Consider the following 21,620-nt stretch of genomic DNA (forward strand, 5'->3'; position numbering starts at 1 on the left):
GAACGCTGCAAATCTTCTTCTTCTATTTTTCTTGGGGGGTCAAAGGACACCAACATGGCGGCTCCCCTATAGCGACAATTTTGTCAATGTTATATAGTTTCATAGGCGAGTTTAATTGAAATACAATGTTTGCGTGGTGTGTCCGTTAGTTGACCGATCAGACTTGCAGCAGTGAAGCTAATAATATACCTTATTATCGCCAGTCCGACGTCGCCACCATGATGTTCCAGGTCCTCCGCGGGAGAAGCCTGCCCGCGGTGCAGCGTCTCCTTGCGCCCAGGGGAGCCGTGCTCGTCCAGGCTGTCAGGGGCCGAAAGTCTCGCGACGACCCGAAGGCCAAGTCCAAAGAGGGGCGAATCAAAGTCCCGCCCCCCGTTGATCCGGTCGAGATGGTGGTCCTCAAGGAGAGGTTCACAGAATACGACCTGATCATGAGGGCCCTTCGGTGAGTGAACGAATGACTCTCTTTTCTGGACTATTTTTGTATCACAAACGGTACTGTATTGGCAAATCTGTCATAAATGTATAGATGTAGTAGTACTGTCTATCTGTATGTCATGTATGTCATGAATGAATGAATGAATGAATGAAAACTTTATTTAACAGATTGCAGAATGGGTACAATACAGTACGGCTCAATACATACAATTGTTAAGGGGATGCAGACCTGAGAAAGACGTTTGTCTTGTTTCCATCAGGGTCCCCCATTTTAAATTCATATAGACATTTATGACATACACAACATACATGACATTTATGGCATAGGGACATATAGGTATTTAGTACTGATACATTTGTGACATAGGCGGTATTCAAATATACAGTACTGTTACCCCTAGATCCTGACAGAGTATATACATATGATGGGGAGGGGACTGTACATTAGGAGGGGGTGGGTGGGTGGGAGAGAAATATACATACGGCGGGGAGGGAATATATACATGCGGTGGGGAGGAGACTGTCTATTAGGAGGTGGTGGGGGTTTTGGGCATTTACGGTGGCCAGTTTCGAATTGCAGCCTCCCGTAGGTGCTCTTTAAGGGCGGTTTTGAATGTGGGCAGGGATTCACATTCCTTTACAGCTTTGGGTAGGGCGTTCCACATTGTTGTGGCATAATTGCGAAACGTGTTTAGTCCCTTGTTTGAGCCGAATCTGGGTTTAACATGATTTGTTGAGCTTCCTCTGGTGTAGTGGTTGTGGTATTCACTGACCTTTGGGAAGTATTTTGACATGTACATGGGCACCCCGGTCGTATAGTGTATCTTGTAGACCAGGCCCATTGCAAGTTGCTGTACTCTGTTGTCTACTCTAAGCCATCCTAGGTTGGCAAAGTGGGCAGGGGTGAGGTGGGTTCTGGGGTTCAGGTCAAGTAGTAGTTTGACCAGTTTGTTTTGTGATGTTTGTAATTTTGTTTTAAGCGCCTTTGAGGTGCTTTGGTACCATGAGGTGCACGCATAGTCATAGTACCCTTGAATGAGTGCTCCTGCCAGAGTCTTCAGGGTATTCTTGTTTACCAGAGAGGAGATCCGGTACAAGAATCTAGTTCGTTGGTTGACTTTTTTTATTACATTGGATGCCATTTTGTCACAGGAAAGATTTGCCTCTAGGATGGAACCCAGGTAGGTAATTTCGTCTTTCCTTGTGACAATATTGTCACCCACTGTAACTGAGAATCCGTCGGTCTTGCTGAGTTTGTTATTTGAACCGAAGAGAATGGACTCTGTTTTGCCCATGTGTAATGATAGTTTGTTATCAGCGAGCCATATGCAGATTTTGCCTAGTTCCGTGCTGAGGGTTTTTTCAACCTGCAATTTGTTCTTGTCAGAGACCAGCAGGGCTGAGTCGTCCGCAAACAGGAACAAGTTGCAGTCACAGGCTGACGACATGTCATTTGCATATATTAGGAAGAGTAGCGGTCCTAGTATGCTTCCTTGTGGAACACCACAGCTCACTGTGAGGGGGGGGGGATAGAGTACCGTTTACCTCTACCATCTGTTCTCTCCCCTCCAGGTAGGATTGCATCCAGCTCACTGATAGGCTATCAAAACCAATTGCTTTTAGCTTGTCCATTAGAATGGAGTGATTGACAGTGTCGAAGGCCTTTTGTAGGTCCAGCATGACCATGCCGCAGTATTTGCCAGCGTCCACCTCTTGTTTGATGTGGTCGTTCAAATAGAGGAGGCATGTGTCAGTGGAGTGGGACGTTCTGAAGCCAGATTGGAATTCGTAGATTAGGTTTTTTTCCGCCAGGTACTTTTCGACCTGTTCGTAGACTATTTTCTCCATGACTTTCGAGATGGAGGTAAGAATAGAAACAGGGCGGTAGTTGCCTGGGTCTAATTTGCTGCCCTTTTTGTGTAGAGGGGTCACTCTCGCAATTTTGAAGTCCTTGGGGACGTGCCCCTGTCTTATAGAGAGGTTTATTATGTGTGTGATGACTGGGGTGATGGCGGCTGCTGCGTCTCTGAGGAATTTGGAGGGGATGTTGTCATGGCCAGTGGCCTTGTTAGGTTGGAGGGCGCTAAATTTTTTGAGTACCTCATCGGTTGTTACCATTTCAAGTTTGAAGTCGTCTTTGTGGACCCCTAGGTTTTTGTAGTATGCTACTATGTGTTCTACCCCATATGTCCTGATGAATTGAAAATGGGGGACCCTGATGTAAACAAGACTAAAGTCTTTCTCTGGTCTGCATCCCCTTAACAATTGTGTGTATTGAGCCGTACTGTACTGTACCCATTCTGCAATCTGTTAATAAAGTTTTCAATCAATCAATCAATCCAGACTCCAGAGAGAGAGGCAACGACTAGAGACCTATCACTGAAACCGAAACTTCAGTTAGCTCAACCTTTTTCGTGTCAAGGTGGACCCCCACATTGTTGGTTTATTCAGCGAAACCCTAGTATAAACTAGAAGAGCCCCCCCCCCCCCCCGATTCCCATCACCATCCGAGGTGGTGGACTCATATAAGTTCCGTGGGGTACACCTGAACAATAAACTGGACTGGTCGGATAACACAGAGGCCCTCTACAGGAAGGGACAGAGCAGGCTGTTCTTCCTGAGGAGACTCCGGTCCTTCAACGTGTGCAATAGACTGCTGCAGTCATTTTACCAGTCTGTAGTGGCCAGCGTCCTCTTCTATGCTGTGGCATGCTGGGGAGGCTACATCAACTCAAGGGACACCAACAAGCTCAACAAGCTGGTGAGGAAGGCTAGCTCTGTGGTGGGAGTCGAGCTACCTAGACTAGAGGTGATGGCAGAGAGGGGGATGAGAAGGAAGCTGGCTGCCATCATGGAGAACCCCTACCACCCCCTCTACGACGAGCTAGTCAAGATGAGAAGCTCGTTCAGCCACAGACTCATACCCCCCCGACACTCAACTAACCGCCTCGGACAGTCCTTCATACCAGCGGCCATCAGGCTCCACAACAGTGGGCAGCGACTAGCGGCCTCCAGGCTCCACAACAGGGGGCAGCGACTGCTGCCAGACATTGACCTAGGACTAATAGGAACCCAAGGAGGACAATAACACTACCTTAGGCATACTGCACCTTATGTGGATACTGTGATACTGTGAATAATGTATATTTCAGTGGATACTGTGATACATGTATATTTCAGTAGATAGTAAATTATAACACTACCTTATGCATACTGCACCTTATGTGACACTGTGAATACTGTGAATATATTGTTCAGTTAGTTAGATAGTCAATTATATTGGATTTGTTTACACTGCTTGTGTTGTTTTTACTACCTGTACCCCCCCTTCCCCCATGCTGCTATGATGCCTGAATTTCCCCAAGGGGATCAATAAAGGAATATCTTATCTTATCTTAGATTCAAATGTATTGTCATTATACAACATTGATTGGAAACTTTATGAACAGATTGTAGAATGGGTACAATATACACTACGGCTCAATACACACAATTGTTAAGGGGATGCAGTCAGACCAGAGTACAGTACAATGAAAATAAGTTTGTCATCCAACCAAATCAAACCAGAGTGCAAATGTAACAATGGTTAAACTTGGTATAAAATATACATTTGTACTACTACTTTGTGTGGCGCTAATCAGATGTATAGAGTTGTTGTATTGTACCACTACCTGCTATTGCATACAGAGTTATATGGGTTATATGCAGGTGTATGTAGGTATATTATAGAAGGATTATATACAGCCTGCAGGTATATTCAGACATACACGTTAAATACAGTACTATTGTGTACGCTATCATACCAGTGGAGAAAGTGAAACCTAAACAGAATAGTCACATCCTTATGATTTTCTAATTGGCCTAATCCCTTACTGAAATTAAACATCTGGGAGGCCATCTAACCACTATTTTTTGGTTTGTAATATATTAGAACTTTAGAAGCAGACATTTTTTACAGCTACATCATGTTGTTAATGGAAGTCGGAGACATGGATAATGAACACTCCGATGACGTCCTCGCATTTACATCTGCCTGAGATGTTACGATTTGCAGTGTGAATGTGCATTCACACCATTCGTATAGAAATTATTATTTTTCCTTTAATGCTTATCCAGATAGGATATCCAGATATATATTACATTACCATACCAGGTGTAAACGGGGTGTAATAGAGAATGAACACTTCTCTTCAGGAAGCTTTTTATCAATCTTAAATTAGTCCTCAATGCTAGTAAAAACAAAATGTATGCTGTTCTTCAGAGCCAGAAATGTTAATTATGATGAAGTACACTTCATCATACATTATACTGTATCTACTGTAAGTTGTTCAAACATTGAGAGTCACTGAGTATTAAACATCTTTCGCTTGTGGCTCGATGAGAAATATTAATTTAAGTTCCATGTTCCAGTTCCAGGAAATAAAGGTTTGAAATGAATGATTCACAACAAGTCAATTGCATGCAGTTTGTTTTGTTTACATCTTGATATATGATTGAACTGATACGTGGGATACGTGACCCTCTGTGTTTCCCAGTTCCGAGTTCAAGGAGGACATGCTTCGGAAGAGGTACGAGGAGCAGACGGGCTCCCTGGCGGAGGAGCGGGCGCGGCAGGAGGAGGAGGAACACCGCGCGCTCATGGCCTGGAACGACGCGGAGAACCTCCGCCTGCTCAGACTCAGGTGCCGACCGCTCTTCCAAACTCTCGTCCGTCCAACAAAATGGACACTAGTCGTTGAAAATGAATTAAAAACACACGTAGACGCCGGACAGACACGGTGCATCAGTGACGTTAAAGATCAAAGTGAGCGCTTTACAGATATTGGGGGGGCGATAGTGGCTCAGGAGGTAGAGCAGTCATCTAGACTAGAGAGGGTCCTGGTTCGATTCCCGCTCCTCCCCGGGCAGCGTGTCGAAGTGTCCTTGAGCAAGACACTTCCGATGAGCAGGTTGGCACCTTGCGTGGTCGGTGTGTGAGTGAATGATGTGGAACAAAAATTGTAAAGCACTTTGGATAAAAGCGCTATATAAATGCACCATTTACCATTGAATGTCATTTTGTGAAATGTCCAGTTTTGTCCTGAGTTTATTAATCATGGGAAATTTGTTTCACGTCAACCCTGCCGTGTAGAAAGATAGGCAGTGAGAGAGGGATAGAGAAGCCACGGGGTGGAGCGGTTAGAAAGAGGTCGAGGAAGGTAGTCGAGGAGTGGTGTCTGTTCGGACTAGGGCTGCAACGATTAGTCGACATAATCGACGACGTCGATCATAAAAACTTTTTTGCACTACCTATCTTTGTGAAAGTGGCTTCTCAGCTCTGGTCCAGCTGAAGACAAAGCAGAGGAACAGATTGCACATTGAGCATGACCTCAGAGTTGTTTTGAGACTCTTGTCAGGAGCAAACAACATCCCCAGTTATCCCATTAGGTCCCTGGGATGTTAAGCTAAGAAGTCTGCTAAGAAGGATATATTATTTATTATTATTATTTTATTTCATTGTGTTTTTAGCCCTAGTTGCACTTTTGTTGCAACCCCAGTTATCCCATTAGTTCCCCCAAACTTACTGAAGGTCTGTTATGTTAAGCTAAGAAGTCTGCTAAGAGCCCGGAAAAGGAGCCGCGCCCACAGGAAGCAGAGATGGAGGGTGTGACAGAAATAATCGTTAGATTAGTCGACTACCAAAATAATCGTTAGTTGCAGCCCTAGTTCGGACTATAACTCTCCCCCGCTGGACTGGGCTGGACACTCTACCTCCCCCTACTCCTAGCCCTACCACTTTATTTCCAAACCCAAACAGCATTGCCAATTTCAACTATAAGACTAATGCTAAAATACAAAGGAGGTCACAGTATTACATCTTTTAATTGCCAAAAAAAGAAACGAACCGTCGTACTGTCTTTTACTATTTTGCACTTTGCTACGGAGGAATCTACCTTGCCTATATTACTACCTAGTACTATGCTAATATGTCTTTACTACTATGCACTCAAGAGACTGCAGCACTCAAGTTCAACACTGTTTGACGAACAATCTTATTGACCCTTAGCTGCCAGAGTTGTACCCTTCCTGCTGACTTGTTGTACAGAACTTGTAAGTCACTTTGGACTAAATGTACATGTAGTGCACCGCTGCCCTGCTCATGTTCCATGGCCTCGTGATGCATGGTGACAAACTCACACTTGATTATGAGATGGACAGCGGTGGTGCCACAAGATCTTTAGGTGCTTGGAAGAAGCACACCTTCTAGATTGGCCGTACTCTGTCATTTGGTTGGTTGGTCTGTTGGTGTGCGCGCGTTTGCTCAATCACTTCCTCAGTCATACTGTCGGAAAGCTTTCATCGAATTCGCATTCATCATCATCATCATCATCATCATCAAAAAAAAAAAAAAAAAGTACCATAGTCTTTTACTGTTATGTACCTTACTACTATGCTGCTGCTATCCTTAAACTACTATCATGCTAATATGTCTATTAGGGGTGTAACGATGCGACCTCACAACGATTAAATTCGATTACGATTCTTCAGGCAACGATTCAATGCATCATGAAATCTCTTCATTTGATCACGATTCGATTTTCATTTTCATTTTCGATTAAAATCAGTTAATTCCCCCAAAAAATTTGAATACACAAATGTGGCTGGGGGAACTGATTCACTCGGCATGAATGGACTATAGGTCAATAAAAACAATACAAAAAAAAGAAAACATAAAAAAAATTAAAGATAAAAAATAAAAAATCGATTTCGATTATAATCTATTCTAACATTTTCAAATCGATGCAGTTGAATTGTCACATTAGAATCGATGCATTTCGATGCATCGTTACACCCCTATTAATGTCTATACTACTATGCACTCGGAGTGTAACACTCAAGTTCGACACTATTTGACGAACAATGGCGCTGACCCTTAGCTGCCAGAGAGGTTCCCCTCCTGCTGACTTCACAATTTGTAAGTTATTTAGGATAAAAAAAAAAAAAAAGCATCAGCTGAATGACTAAATGAAAATGTCCACACATGCATGCCTTTTAGAGCTCCTATAAAGCGCACTTGTCTTGTGTTATATTGTTATATATCGTGCAAAGGTGTTGTATTGACGCCCAACTGATCTTTGTTTTCCTCTGTGACACTTTTAGACAAGTGAGGGTCCAGAATGAAACGGATGCGGCTGAACTGATGAAGATAGAGGCGGCTGTTCAACGAGAACAAGCAAAGCAGGATTTAATCAAAGAAAAAGAGCGGGAAATCTTGCAGTTGCAGGTACAGTATGATGTCTGATGTACCGTTTACTTTTACTTATATATTCAGATTCTAATTCTTTATTGCCTATATTGTAACGTATAATATAACCGATAGGGCATACAGACTCTTATCTGCACCTTTGTTTACATGTTTTTATATTCAGAGTTAATCACCGTTTTTCTTTTTCTCATATATTTATATTGAGATCTAATTTGATTGCCTATATTTATGTCTTAGTCTTTCCACTATTTCCCTGCCCATACCTGTACCTCCCCTCCCCCATGCTGCTATGATGCCTGAATTTCCCCAAGGGGATCAATAAAGGAATATCTTATATTTTCATAGAACAGGACCTGGCTGTATTCCTGAATAATGATGTTCTTTTAAAGAATCAGTCAGTAATATTGTGCATCCTGATCTCTGGCTCGCTTAGACTCCACTGACCTGTGGCTGTCAACACGCCAGACGCTTTAACGGTGTCCACTTCCCATGTCATTACAGGAGGACGCCAAGAACTTCATCACCTTGGAGAACCTGGATCAGCGCATCGAGGAGGCCCTGGACAGTCCCAAGAATTATAACTTTGCCATTAACAAAGTGGGCCAGGTGGTCAAGCAGACGGTTCTGAAGTGAGATGACGAGCTCCTTCTGTCTGTAGGGCTGCTCTTCTCCGTCCATCAGCTGACTAAACGCTCATAATGTTCTTAGTCGACAGGTTTTGCGTTGATTTCACCTCATTATTCATAATTTATTTCTGTATAAGCACATCTTTGGCATCACAGTAATATTTACAAATATGCTTTGGGTTCTTAATAACCGTGGTGTTAAAGAGCCTGGTCTGTTGGCATGATTGCATTCATTTACAGAAGGACAACAATGTGGGGGTAACCATTTCACTGTCGAATAATAAGTAGACTATTCGTTGAGTCGTCAAGAGTATTTTGAGCGCTTTGACATTTTGACAATCGTTTCTTATGTTGAGGGCAGCCCTACCCAGAGGAGAGACACACTGGACAAAGCGGATCACATGGAGAACCTCATAACCACTCTCCAACTTCAGGACTCATCAGACGAATTGTATTTGACATACAACTGAGTGGGGCACTAATGTCAGCGGAGGTTTCTCCTACTTCAGCCTTTCCGCAAGGAAGCCCAGTGCTCCGAGTAGGACAGACCGGTATCCAAAGTCTGTTTTTTTTTGTTTTTTTTTATCATGTTAGCTCATTGTGTGTATCTGTATATAAAATAAACTAAGATGTACATTGTTGTATTTCTCAAGCTTCTTCTACTGTCTTAAGTAATTTTATTGATATATAATATATAGATTCTCGTTTGACTTGTGCCATGGTGAATTATGCTCATAATGAAACAATGGTCAATTATTACAAAATAGCCATGCTGAGTGATTTATCTAGCAATACCTTTTTTTACTCATTTACATTTACTCATGTTTTACTACCAGACATGTATAATTACAGAAGGTAAACACCTTTGCTAAAAAGTGGCACTCCCTGTTTCTGAAGTGGTTCTGTCAATAAATAAAATAAACTACCACCCCCTTTCAACAATTCTGCACCCAGTGCCCCCCCACTCCACACACTCTGAATTCCCCTGTTGAGAAACCCTAGTCTAGACCCACAGATTAGTCTGGCATTTTTATCAGGTGAGCTTTTAAATAATCTTTCAGGCGTTGAAGGGGCGACATTGGCTCAGGAGGTAGAGCAGTCGTCTGGCAATCCGGAGGTTCCCGGTTCGATTCCCGCTCCTCATTGGCAGCGTGTTGATGTGTCCTTGAGCAAGACACTTAACCCCTAATTGCTCCTAATGAGCAGGTTGGCACCTTGCATGGTTGCCTCTGCCGTCGGTGTGTGAATGGGTAAAATGTGAGTAACAAATTGTAAAGCGCTTTGGATAAAAGCGCTATATAAAAAAGCAGCCATTTACCATTGTCGGATACACTGGAAACCTATGGGAGTGGTATCGGAACAAAATGGCTGGTCTGAACAAGACCAAAGAAGCTTAATAACACCACACAGGTTTTTTTTTCTCTTCTCGTTTTTTATTTGGTGAAGCAGATTAGATTGGCATAGATGCAGCGTTTATGGAGTGCATTTGTAAATGTTTGTCATCGCCCAATAATGTCTGTCTTGAGCCTTAATAGGCTATTAAGAGAGAGACTAAAGGCTACTTGTACAGATTCAAATTCACCCCCAAAGCACTGACCCCAGTATAACAACCATATTGTACTGGCCCAATAGTACTAATGAACAAACACTATCTTTGGCAGGTACGGTTCATAGCACCATTACTTCAGTAATAAATACATTCATAAAATACATGATTTGTGAATTGAGGCAGGCACATTTTACAGGTTGACCAGATTGTCCAAAAAATAATCAAACATGGGAACCACCAGGGATGGTACTGATGCGTATGTTTTTTTCTTCTCTGAATTGTATCTTAGTAATTATAGAACCCCACACAGCTTTCAACGACCAGTAGCCATTGTGACATCATCACTGTAATGTTCACTTCTCACAGGTGGGATTGTATACACCGGAAAGGGTTATGAGAAACTCTGAAGCCATACTTTTGATTAAAAGATATGAATTTGTGATCAGTAAGAATCTCATGGAGCTGCGTCAGACGAGGATGTTGTTTTTTTGTTTGTGCCGTTTTAACGTGATACAAAAAAGTTATGTTTCCTTCAGGCAGGCTAAGCTGCTTTTCCCCTCAAGTAGAATAAAACTGGATATAAAAATAGCACTTAATTTACAAAACATTCATTGCAAGACTGCACATCATGACAGCCGTCATACAAAAAGACAACTTGCATGACAAATTTTTCCTATTCTGCTGCAACACATTTTAGCATATGCTCACATTTTGACAAAAAAAAGGACAACACTTGAATATTCAAGTATAATAACTCTTGACGTAAAACACATTCACCATAACACATTAATACTAGGGCAGTTGCATCATGGCTCCTTCGACAGAAATAATAACGACCTATGTGAAACGTCAAACGAGTAAATTTGATTGGACGTGACTTGTAGGGGATCCAGATAGTTACCTAGGTAACGGATACGCGTGTGATTGATTGATTGAACATTTTATTAACAGATTGCAAAATGGGTACAATACAGTACAGCTCAATACACACAATTGTTAAGGGGATGCAGACCAGAGAAAGACTTTCGTCTTGTTTACATCAGGGTCCCCCATTTTCAATTCATCATAGCATATAGTGTCTCACTTTCCAAGCTAGTGAGATATGTTCTTCATAGCTTACATTAGGGGCTGGGTAAATACTGTACCATATGACCTGTTTATCGCTCATCTGTGTTATCGTAGCGGGGGGGTTCTTTTGATGATTCTGAATCGTGACACAATCCTGCTGTCTGAATGAATGATAACAAGTAAATATTAATTCCGATATCTCACAAAATAATATCGGAAGTATTTGAGTGTTTCATTTAGATTTACAGTCCAATATGATAAACCTCTTATTAACGAGTGATCTTCCATACCTAAGCAGAACGCGATATAGACAGGTTTCTCGTCCACGTCAGACTCAAGTGTGCATCAAGGAGACAAAGAGGAATGTAATCCTATATGGTGAGAACAACAGGAACGACTACAATATTTGCATTTGGTAGCCAAGCTAATGAACTAACAATCAATTCATGCCAAATCTAGCTGTGTAAAAGGTGAAAGACTCACTCACACAGCCATGCTGATTTGGCAAAGTGACATCCAGCCGGTTTTGTTTGAAACAACTTTTAGTTCAGGGGAGTGCCATGGTTTTTCCATAGAACCCATGTTGTACTTTTTTACGCTGCAGCTCAATGCAGGTAGGGGGCAATTCGGTCACGGGATTCAGCGGGTGTTTGCTGATTAGCTCGAACATGGTGTGTTTATAAACAAGAAACCCGTCTATATATAGGCCCTATCAGTATAAAACAAAAGTCCTTCTGGATATTGTGATTGTTTTTCTTTCTTTCTTTTTTCCATATCGCCCCCAGCCCCCTCTGATTGGTCCTGCTGTTGGTGTGACTACTAGACTGTGTGTCTTATTGATGATGATTAGGAGATCTGGTTATTCAGCTGTCCCTGGTATTTCTCAAACCTCCTCTCCTCCTCCTCGCTGAAGGCGTCGCCTGTAATGAGACAAGGAAAAGACACATCACACTCAGGCATATGCGTAGTTATAGGGGGGGGGGGGGGGGGTCCTGAATATTGAGAAAAGGTCAATTTGTCCCCCTCAAAAAATATAGCTAATATGAAAAACAACCCCCTAAGGGGGTCAAAACCTTTATATATCCATCTTACCTGTAACTATATAATATGAAAAACAACCCCCTAAGGGGGTCAAAACCTTTATATATCCATCTTACCTGTAACTATATAATATGAAAAACAACCCCCTAGGGGAGCTCCAGTAGCTCACCGCGTACCTCGGACGCTATTTCGGCGTCGGGGACAACCGTGCTCGTCACGGATCTGGGGTACACGAGTTCGACTCCCAGACTCGCCGTATTTTCTCAGAGTGTCTTTCCCCCGATCTATACCCCATTCAACCTGTATCTGTCGGTCATGCTTGACCAGAAAAAGCGATAAACGCTAAAAGAACCAGCTGACTGGTCAAAGTTTAAAAAAAAGAAAAACAACCCCCTAAGGGGGTCAAAACCTTTATATATCCATCTTACCTGTAACTATATAATAAATATTTGAAAGCAATACAGAATGCCTTACTACATTATATTGCATTATATTTGTGTCAGCGGGTACCTGAATGTTATCTTTTCCTTTACATAAATAAAGACATTTCCACTATAAATTGATGCAGAAAAGGCACAAATTGGTGCATAAAGTACACCAGAATGCAGGAAATGAACTGTTTCGACGCTCAGAATTTCCTGGGGGAGGACCTCCAGACCACCCGCTTAAAGTGTCCCCCCCAATGTTGACACCAAACCTAGCGCCCTGCACTCAGGAGTCGCGGCATGACACAATGCAACACATCAGAGAGAAGACTGTACTACTAGAATCTATAATGCTGTCAATGATGTTTAACTCAATCCCTGCCAACAACGTTTATATACGTTATTTGATCTTTTTTCCGATATTTTTATTCATTACTCATCCGGGGACCTCTGTGTTACCATAGGGAATGAGTCTGAGATCGACAAAGTGCAATACCGGCCGCATCCAGCTAGACGGCGGTATCGAGCACCCTTTATAACCTTTTTCTTGGCCTGTGTAACGGCCAAATGTCTCCTGTCTCACTTTTCCTTGTCGGCAGAGTGGAGCGGTTCTCCCGGTTAAATTGAAGCACGTCAAATATCCCCGAATATGCCGTGGACCAAATGGACATCGGCTGTACCAGATGGCGATCAAACAATTGGAATATTATTTTTGGAATACTCCCGATCACAGGTAAGGACTATCTGACGGCAATTTTAGCTTGATCCTGCAACGCTTTTATACCGATCGCGCTGATAAGCGTTTTTAGTGTTCAATACGAATGCCGTTACTGATAATCAAATAATCAGAAACGACCCCCCCCCCCCTTTCATGCATTCATGATGAAACATAATACCTATGACATAGATGTGATTTGGGAATAGTAGTGTGTACAGGCAAGAAACGGCAACGTCTATAGTAGAATTGACGTATAAGGCTATAACTCAGCATTTCGGGAATTACCCCAGACCGCTCTAAAACCATACTTATATTCACCACAGTATAACACGGGAACGTATGGATGGAAAAAAAATATTATTTTTCACATATTGAACGATAGATAGTTGGTGTCAAATGGGCCATAGTATTGTATCCATAGCTATAATATAGAATATAGTTATAGATCTACAAACAAGGTGACACACTCATATCTTTTAAAGAGTGGCAGTGCTAGACTAATTCCCGGTGGTCAATGAGTTAATAATATCACTGTTATTCCATGTTTATTTATTATTATCATTATTATAAATAATATATATATTATAATTTTTTTTAACTTTATTTAACTTTTATTCTACCTTTATATGATCAGTGCTCTAATGATCTAATGCGCTACTATAATCCCCGTTTCATGTAACCAATGACTTGGTTGAGGGATGAGCAGGGGGAGAGGGATGAGTACCGTCACGGCGTTCCACTGCTTACCAATGTGGCAGTTATGAAGCCAGATACGGTGGCCGTCGTACTTGCAGTTGCATTTCATGGCGTTGTTGGTGAAGTCACTTTCTGCCACTTCGAAATTTGGATTTATCACAATCTGAAGGGACAAACAGAGAGGACACAGAGGCGTCAGGCAGTGTACGTTTAGACGGGGGGAAAGAAGACCTGTCTAGTATTATTATTCTATGAACACAATCAGGAACCCAGTCAAGTTTGAGACTTCTCATGAGTCTCAAATGAATAGAAGTGGATACGGACCAGCTAGCCTATAGCTGTTGGCTAAAACAGGCTTAAACTAGGCTAGTGGTCTGTATCCACTTCCATTAATTTGTGCTAAGCTAGGCTAGCTCGCAGCCGCATAGCTTTCTACTGAACGCACAGAGAGGAAATTGGTATCCATCTTCTTGTCTGACTCTGGAGAAGACGGTAAGCTAATTTCCCATAATGTTGCAGTGTTCCTTTAATTAAGCCATTGTGTAAAGATTACGGTTCCTATGGGTTTGCCTAATTTAAGTTACCTGCTGGTCACTTAATTTTTGCACGACTTTCTTCATTTCACTTCATTTCACCCATTTTCACTGTGAAGGGCACCTGTCAATCATTGGGTTCTGTGGGTTTATTTGATGAGGGGCAGGTGTATGACAATTGTCGCTGACTAGAGTCAGGTGTGTGCAGCCTATATCTAGGTGTGTAGGGGTGTATGAATCATTGTCTCATTATTAGAGAGGTAGTAAGAGCATCGTTCTGTGTCAGGCTCTAGGTGGTGTGTACGCATCTGCAGAAGTTACTGCACTGATCCCATCTGCTACAGTAGATTTGTACACCATTTAGTTTCTCCTCTGAACGGGTTCCCTCTTAGGCGCACTGTGGAGGGCATTTTGCCCTCGTCTCTTTAGCTTCCCTGTTCCTACTCGCTTGGCTGTGAGGGTCTTTTTCTGTAGTGGGTTACTCAATTGGCCAATAGGCAATGGGAGTGACCTATCGCAAAAGGTTGCACAACTTCCAAATGGATTCACCTGCACGTGCAATCACGTGTCCGATGGCGTAGCTCAGTTTGAGGGAAAGCCACATGCTAACAGTGCTGGGATTATAAACACTGCACTTTACAAACAATTGACTGAATATTGCAACTTCGAGCCGTCAGTGTGACCAAGGTAGTGTCATAACAAAGCTAACAAAGTAATTTCATGTAATTATATTACGTTGTGCTCAATTGGCGAGCATTTTCTGGCCTATGGAGTTTTTATCCAACCTTATACCATACAGTTGAGCACAGTAGAGGTTGGGTCTACCAGCTACACAGTAGAGGGTGGGTCTACCAGCTACACAGTAGAGGTTGGGTCTACCAGCTACACAGTAGAGGTTGGGTCTACCAGCTACACAGTAGAGGGTGGGTCTACCAGCTACACAGTAGAGGTTGGGTCTACCAGCTACACAGTAGAGGGTGGGTCTACCAGCTACACAGTAGAGATTGGGTCTACCAGCTACACAGTAGAGGTTGGGTCTACCAGCTACACAGTAGAGGTTGGGTCTACCAGCTACTCTGCACCAAGTCTCAGGCTTTCGTCTACAGTCCCTCCGGTGCAAAATGTTTTGCTTGAGGAGAGTTGTAGGTTTTGAACACTCACCACCTCGTTCTGTCCGAAAAATATGGAGAAAGTCTACAGGGTTTCCACACTTGCATTAGAAACCCTGGCAGGGGTTGAGGGAACACCGGTCCCTGTGTTGAAAGTGACATAGTACAGGCCTGCGGGTCTGACAGGCACTAGTGCTGCAAGCGTGTGCAAATATAGGGCTGGAAAGTCATAGAAAATACAAAAAATATCCTGACATCAGAACCTTAAAACATTAAGTAACCAAGATTTTATGGTTTAGGAGGTTGAGCCAGGAGCACAGGGATCACATCTGGGTTGCATGGACAAGAAATATTGCAGGACAAATTCTTTTTTTTATTATGCCTGTGTGAATAGAAAAGCATGTGAATCCAGCCTGAATAGAACAACGTGTGAATCCAGCCTGAAGAGAAAAACAAGACTGACACTCACCTGCAATATATAGTTTCCAGGCTTGACGTCCGTGATGTCGATCCACTGGCAGTCGATGTCGTGGCGGTACAAATCCCAGCAGCCCACTGTAATGCCTTGCTCGCCGAAGTTGGCACACTCGTACCGCTTGGCCACGTCTGGAAAAGACGGATTCAAACAAATGAGTTTTTTCCACACATTCCTCCTCAATACACACCGATTATCCTCCACACATCTGAGATTTACAGACAATTAAGGATAATGTGTATTCTATTGCGTTGTATTGCACAGTATGGCACAACTATGCTTGCACCTCATGGTACCAAAGCACCTCAAAGGCACTAAAAACAAAATTACAAACATCTCAAAACAAACTGGTCAGACTACTGCTTGACCTTACTCCTAGAACCCACCTCACCCCTGCCCACTTTGACAACCTAGGATGGCTTAGAGTAGACGACAGAGTACAGCAACTTGCAATGGGCCTGGTCTACAAGATACACTACACCACTAAGGTACCCATGTACATGTAAAAAAAATACTTCCCAAAGGTCAGTGAATACCACGATCACAACACCAGAGGGAGCTCCACAAATCATGTTAAACCCAGATTCGGCTCAAACAAGGGACTAAACACGTTTCGCAATTATGCCACATCAATGTGCAACGCCCTACCAAAAGCTGTAAAGGAATGTGAATCACTACCCACTTTCAAAACCACTCTCAAAGAACACCTACGGGAGACTGCAATTCGAAACTGGCCCCTGTAAATGTCCTAACCCAACCCCCTCCAATGTACAGTAAATTACCTAGTATGGTTTTGTCAATATTCCAATGTACAGTTTTGCTTGTACAGTTGTACAGTGTCCCCCCCCAACCCCTCCTACCCAACCCCCCCCCCCCCCCCCACCCACCCACCCACCCAACCCAACCTCCTCCAATGTACAGTTTTTACGTCAAATGTATATACTCTCTTTTCTGGACTCTTTTTGTATCACAAACAGTACTGTATTTGCAAACCTGGTATGTCATAAATGTATAGATGTAATAGTACTGTCTATCTGTATGTCATGTATGTCATGAGATTACGTTCGTCACCAACACCGGGAGACACTAGGATTCGCCTGTTCGAATCCAGCTCCCGGCGTTGCTATCAGCTTGGCTGGCCTCTCACACTGATACAATTGGCTGTATCAGGGGGTGGGAAAGCTGAAGGGTGGGTCCTGGGCGTTGTGGACAGCGACCCCTACAGTTCGGTCGGGGCGCCTGCTCAGCGAGGGTTGGAACTGAGGAGAGATAGTGTGGCCTCCCACACGCTACACTCTCCCCGGTGAGAACCTGCGCGGCCAGGTTGGCCTGCCCCAGGCTGCACATGCGTCGGAGGAAAGCATGTGACAGTCTCCGGTCTCCTGGACCAACAGTAGGGGAAAGTACGCAACAACCAGGAAGGGTGGGATGGGAGAAAAATCAGGAAAAAAGGAGGGGAAGAAAGATAATAATAAAAAATACAAAAAACTCTCTAATTCTCACGCTAATAGCAATATAGAATCGAATCCATCAAGCTGCCAAAACACGATACATCAAGAATCTATTTTATTAATCGGAATCATGAAATTACCAAGGATTCCCATCCTAATACACACATAGCTCACTAAATTAAATATCTATCATATTTCCAAACAATGAAGGATTATTAAAGTATGTATTGTATGTATTGTATTGCATGGTATGATCCTCCATTGGAAGGCTCCAGCGGCTCGTCAGACTCACTATCGGGGCACTCTGAGTCCTCCAGGCAGAAGCTGGCCTTGTGGCCCTCTGCCACCTTGGTGCCGTTGGCACTCAGCAGGTCGTAGTGGGTGAAGATGTCCATGCTGTGGTAGTGGCTGTGAGATACAGGGAACACTGATGAGGAACAAGGTAGGGGTGGAGAGAATGATTGCTGCATTGTGATTAATTCATATGAATGGGGAAATCCAACTGCCTCCAACTGTCAATACATGGAGAACTAATGGCTGGAGAACTTGAGAATGGCTGCTTTTTTTTTTATATAGCGCTTTTATCCAAAGCGCTTTACAATTTGTTCCTCACATTTTACCCATTCACTCACACATTCACACACCGACGACAGAGGCGACCATGCAAGGTGCCAACCTGCTCATCGGGAGCAGAACTGTTAGGACTGTCTGAGTCTTAATAACTAAACACTGCATGGACTACCATGTTTACTGTTATCAATAGAATATACTCGTCTATATATTACAATATTATTATTATTATGTTCTAATCAGTTTATTTTTCTTCATTATATTATTATTTATATTATGTAATATTATATATATTTTTCCTGCCTTTACCTCTCCTCCATCATCCTGCTGTGATGCCTGAATTTCCGAAAGGGGATTAATAAAGGAACACTTGACTTGATCTGTAAAATCAATATCCTATCTGCTAGATTTGCACACCATTTAGTTTCTCCTCTGAACTGCTTCCCTCTTAGTGCTGTGGAGGGCATTTTGCCCTTGCCTCTTTAGTTTCCCTGTTCCTACTCGCTTGGCTGTGAGGGTCTTTGTCTGTAATTCCATAGCATGGCTACTACTTAAAGGTGCTATAGATAACATTCAGCCACTAGATGTCACAGCATCATGTCATTTATCCAATCAGGTGCATTCCATGTGGGGAAATGGAAAGCAGGGAGGGGATACATGTAAACAACCATTTTAATTTTGGACCTGCAAACATCAATACTTTTATTACGCATCTTTCTGTGGATGTATTGTTTTTTAGAAGATTATTACTCTATATAAACATTTTATCTATAGCACCTTTAATGGCTGGCTACTGCGAGACTAGTGAGTTAGTAACATTGTCAGTCCATCCATCTACATTCACTGCACACACATCCACATGCACACACACTCACTTTAAACACTCACCGTAACATTCACTTTAGACACTTTTTTTTATTTTTTATTATTATCTTTCCCCCCGTTCTTTTTCCGTTTTTCTCCCCTCCCAATGTTAGTCGTTATGCCAATTCCCACTCCCCTTCCTGGTTGTTGCGCACTCTACCCCCTACCGTCGGTCTGGGAGGGCGGAGACTATCACAATCACATGCTTCCTCCGACACATGTGTAGCCAGCCCACCGCTTCTTTTCACCTGGCAGCGCGGACTCTCACTGGGAGAGTGTAACGTGTGGAAGGTCACACTACCTCCCCCCAGATCCTTCCCTTGCTGTACAGGCGCCCCGACCGAACTGTAGGAGTCGCTGTTAACAACGACCAGGACCCACTCTCGCCGGATTTCCCACCCGCTAACACTGCCAATTGTGTTAGTATGGACGGTCGGCCAAGCCGGAGGCACCACAGCCGGATTCGATCCCACTGGCTCTGTGGTGGTAGACAGACGCTTAGTCCGCTGCGCTACCCGGCCGCCCCTCACTTTAGACACTTTAAACACTTTAACACTACACCATATTTTATCTATTTATTACTAATATATTTGCACTACATCTCTACCTAATTTTTGCATTGTTTTCATTTTGTACTTTAGTTTGTACTTTTGTTTGTATATTGTATATTTGGTATAGTATTTGGTCTTTATTCTTTTAACTTTTTTACTGTCTGAAGCACAATCTCAGGGGGGAGGGGGCTCATACAGAACCAAGCATTTCACTGTAATGTACATGTACCTTATATTATATGACAAATAAAACAAAACTTGAAACTTAAAACTGAAACTTTGAGGTGTCTAACGAAGGGAAGACTCTGTTACCCGTGGCAGGCGTGCCAGACCCACGAGTGGCGTCCAGCCTTGGGCCTGAAGTCTGCGCGGCCGATGTTGTGGATCTGGGACGAGAAGCGCAGCAGCCGCCGGTGTCCGTAGGGCCAGTTGGCCTTGGTGGCGGACTTGGACAGGCAGTCTTCCTCGGCGGCGCAGTAGAGCATGTGCAGGGGCCGGTCCTCGATGTAGACCGACTGCTGGACCACCGGGGCGTTCAGGACCAGGTCAGATGCAGCTGAACACAGGGAGAATGGATGAATGAATGAATGAATGAATGAATGAATGAATGAATGAATGAATGAATGAAAACTTTATTTAACAGATTGCAGAATGGGTACAATACAGTACGGCTCAATACACACAATTGTTAAGGGGATGCAGACCAGAGAAAGACGTTTGTCTTGTTTACATCAGGGTCCCCCGTTTTCAATTCATAGTGACATTTATGACATACACAACATACATGACATCATGACATTTATGGCATAGGGACATATAGGTATTTAGTACTGATACATTTGTGACATATATACGATATGCAAATATACAGTACTGTTACCCATAGATCCTAACAGAGAATATATACATATGATGGGGAGGAGACTGTAGGAGGGGGTGGGTGGGTGGGTGGGAGAAAAAATATACATACGGTTTATGACGGTTAGTGCCTGAGCGATTTGGGAACAAAAATGTTAATACATTTCACGATATTCAGAATGACGAATATTGATATATATATATCACAATATATCACAATCTTCTTAGGTATGGGAAATCATATATTGGATAATCCAATTGATGGGTCAAGCAATTGGTTTTGATAGTTTATCAGTGAGCTGGATACAATCCTACCTGGAGGGGAGGGAACAGATGGTGGAAGTAAACGGTACCCTATCCCCCCCCCTCACAGTGAGCTGTGGTGTTCCACAAGGAAGCATACTAGGACCGCTACTATTCCTAATTTATGCAAATGACATGTCGTCAGCTTGTGACTGCAACTTGTTCCTGTTTGCGGACGACTCAGCCCTGCTGGTCTCTGACAAGAACAAGTTACAGGTTGAAAAAGCCCTCAGCTCGGAACTAGGCAAAATCTGCATATGGCTCGCCGACAACAAACTATCATTACACATGGGCAAAACAGAGTCCATTCTCTTCGGTTCAAATAACAAACTCAGCAAGACTGACGGCTTCTCGGTTACAGTGGGTGACAATATTGTCACAAGGAAAGATGAAATTACCTACCTGGGTTCCATCCTAGAGGCTAATCTTTCCTGTGACAAAATGGCATCCAATGTAATAAAAAAAGTCAACCAACGAACGCGATTCTTGTACCGGATCTCCTCTCTGGTAAACAAGAATACCCTGAAGACTCTAGCAGGAGCACTCATTCAAGGGTACTACGACTATGCTTGCACCTCATGGTACCAAAGCACCTCAAAGGCACTAAAAAACAAATTACAAACATCTCAAAACAAGCTAGTCAGACTACTACTTGACCTGACTCCTAGAACCCACCTCACCCCTGCCCACTTTGACAACCTAGGATGGCTTAGAGTAGACGACAGAGTACAGCAACTTGCAATGGGCCTGGTCTACAAGATACACTACGCGACCAAGGTACCCATGTACATGTCAAAATACTTCCCAAAGGTCAGTGAATACCACGATCACAACACCAGAGGGAGCTCCACAAATCATGTAAAACCCAGATTCGGCTCAAACAAGGGACTAAACACGTTTCGCAATTATGCCACATCAATGTGGAACGCCCTGCCTAAAGCTGTAAAGGAATGTGAATCACTACCCACCTTCAAAAACACTCTCAAAAAACACCTACGTGAGACTGCAATTCGAAACTGGCCCCTACAAATGTCCTAACCTAGTTGTACAGTAAATGACCAAGTAAGGCTTTGTCAACATTCCAATGTACAGTGTAAAA

General features: G+C 43.1%; 2 protein-coding genes across 2 annotated transcripts in view; one reads left to right on the forward strand and one right to left on the reverse strand.

The window, feature by feature from the left end:
- Positions 1-46: 46 nt before the first annotated feature.
- On the forward strand, positions 47-8,967 carry mrps26 (mitochondrial ribosomal protein S26). Its single transcript, XM_084309566.1, has 4 exons — positions 47-445; positions 4,974-5,120; positions 7,579-7,702; positions 8,186-8,967. Exons 1-4 carry the CDS (start codon positions 219-221, stop codon positions 8,315-8,317), a joined length of 630 nt encoding a protein of 209 aa, XP_084165692.1. The 5' UTR covers positions 47-218; the 3' UTR covers positions 8,318-8,967.
- Positions 8,968-9,741: 774 nt separating this feature from the next.
- Positions 9,742-21,620, reverse strand: part of loxl3b (lysyl oxidase-like 3b) — a 55,815-nt gene continuing 43,936 nt past the window's right edge. The window contains 5 exon segments of the mRNA XM_084309606.1: positions 9,742-11,847; positions 13,859-13,970; positions 15,919-16,055; positions 17,668-17,783; positions 19,673-19,916. Coding sequence (XP_084165732.1) covers positions 11,774-11,847; positions 13,859-13,970; positions 15,919-16,055; positions 17,668-17,783; positions 19,673-19,916 — 683 coding nt within the window. The 3' untranslated portion in view covers positions 9,742-11,773.

This window comes from Notolepis coatsorum (assembly GCF_963971535.1).
Source record: "Notolepis coatsorum genome assembly, chromosome: 3".
NCBI classification, from domain to species: domain Eukaryota; kingdom Metazoa; phylum Chordata; class Actinopteri; order Aulopiformes; family Paralepididae; genus Notolepis; species Notolepis coatsorum.

Excerpts from the sequence above, each read along its gene's own strand:
- mrps26 (XM_084309566.1), top strand. The coding sequence starts at position 219 with ATGATGTTCCAGGTCCTCCGCGGGAGAAGCCTGCCCGCGGTGCAGCGT. Across the intron at positions 446-4,973 it reads CTGATCATGAGGGCCCTTCG|TTCCGAGTTCAAGGAGGACA; the intron begins GTGAGTGAACGA and ends TGTGTTTCCCAG. Across the intron at positions 5,121-7,578 it reads CTCCGCCTGCTCAGACTCAG|ACAAGTGAGGGTCCAGAATG; the intron begins GTGCCGACCGCT and ends TGACACTTTTAG.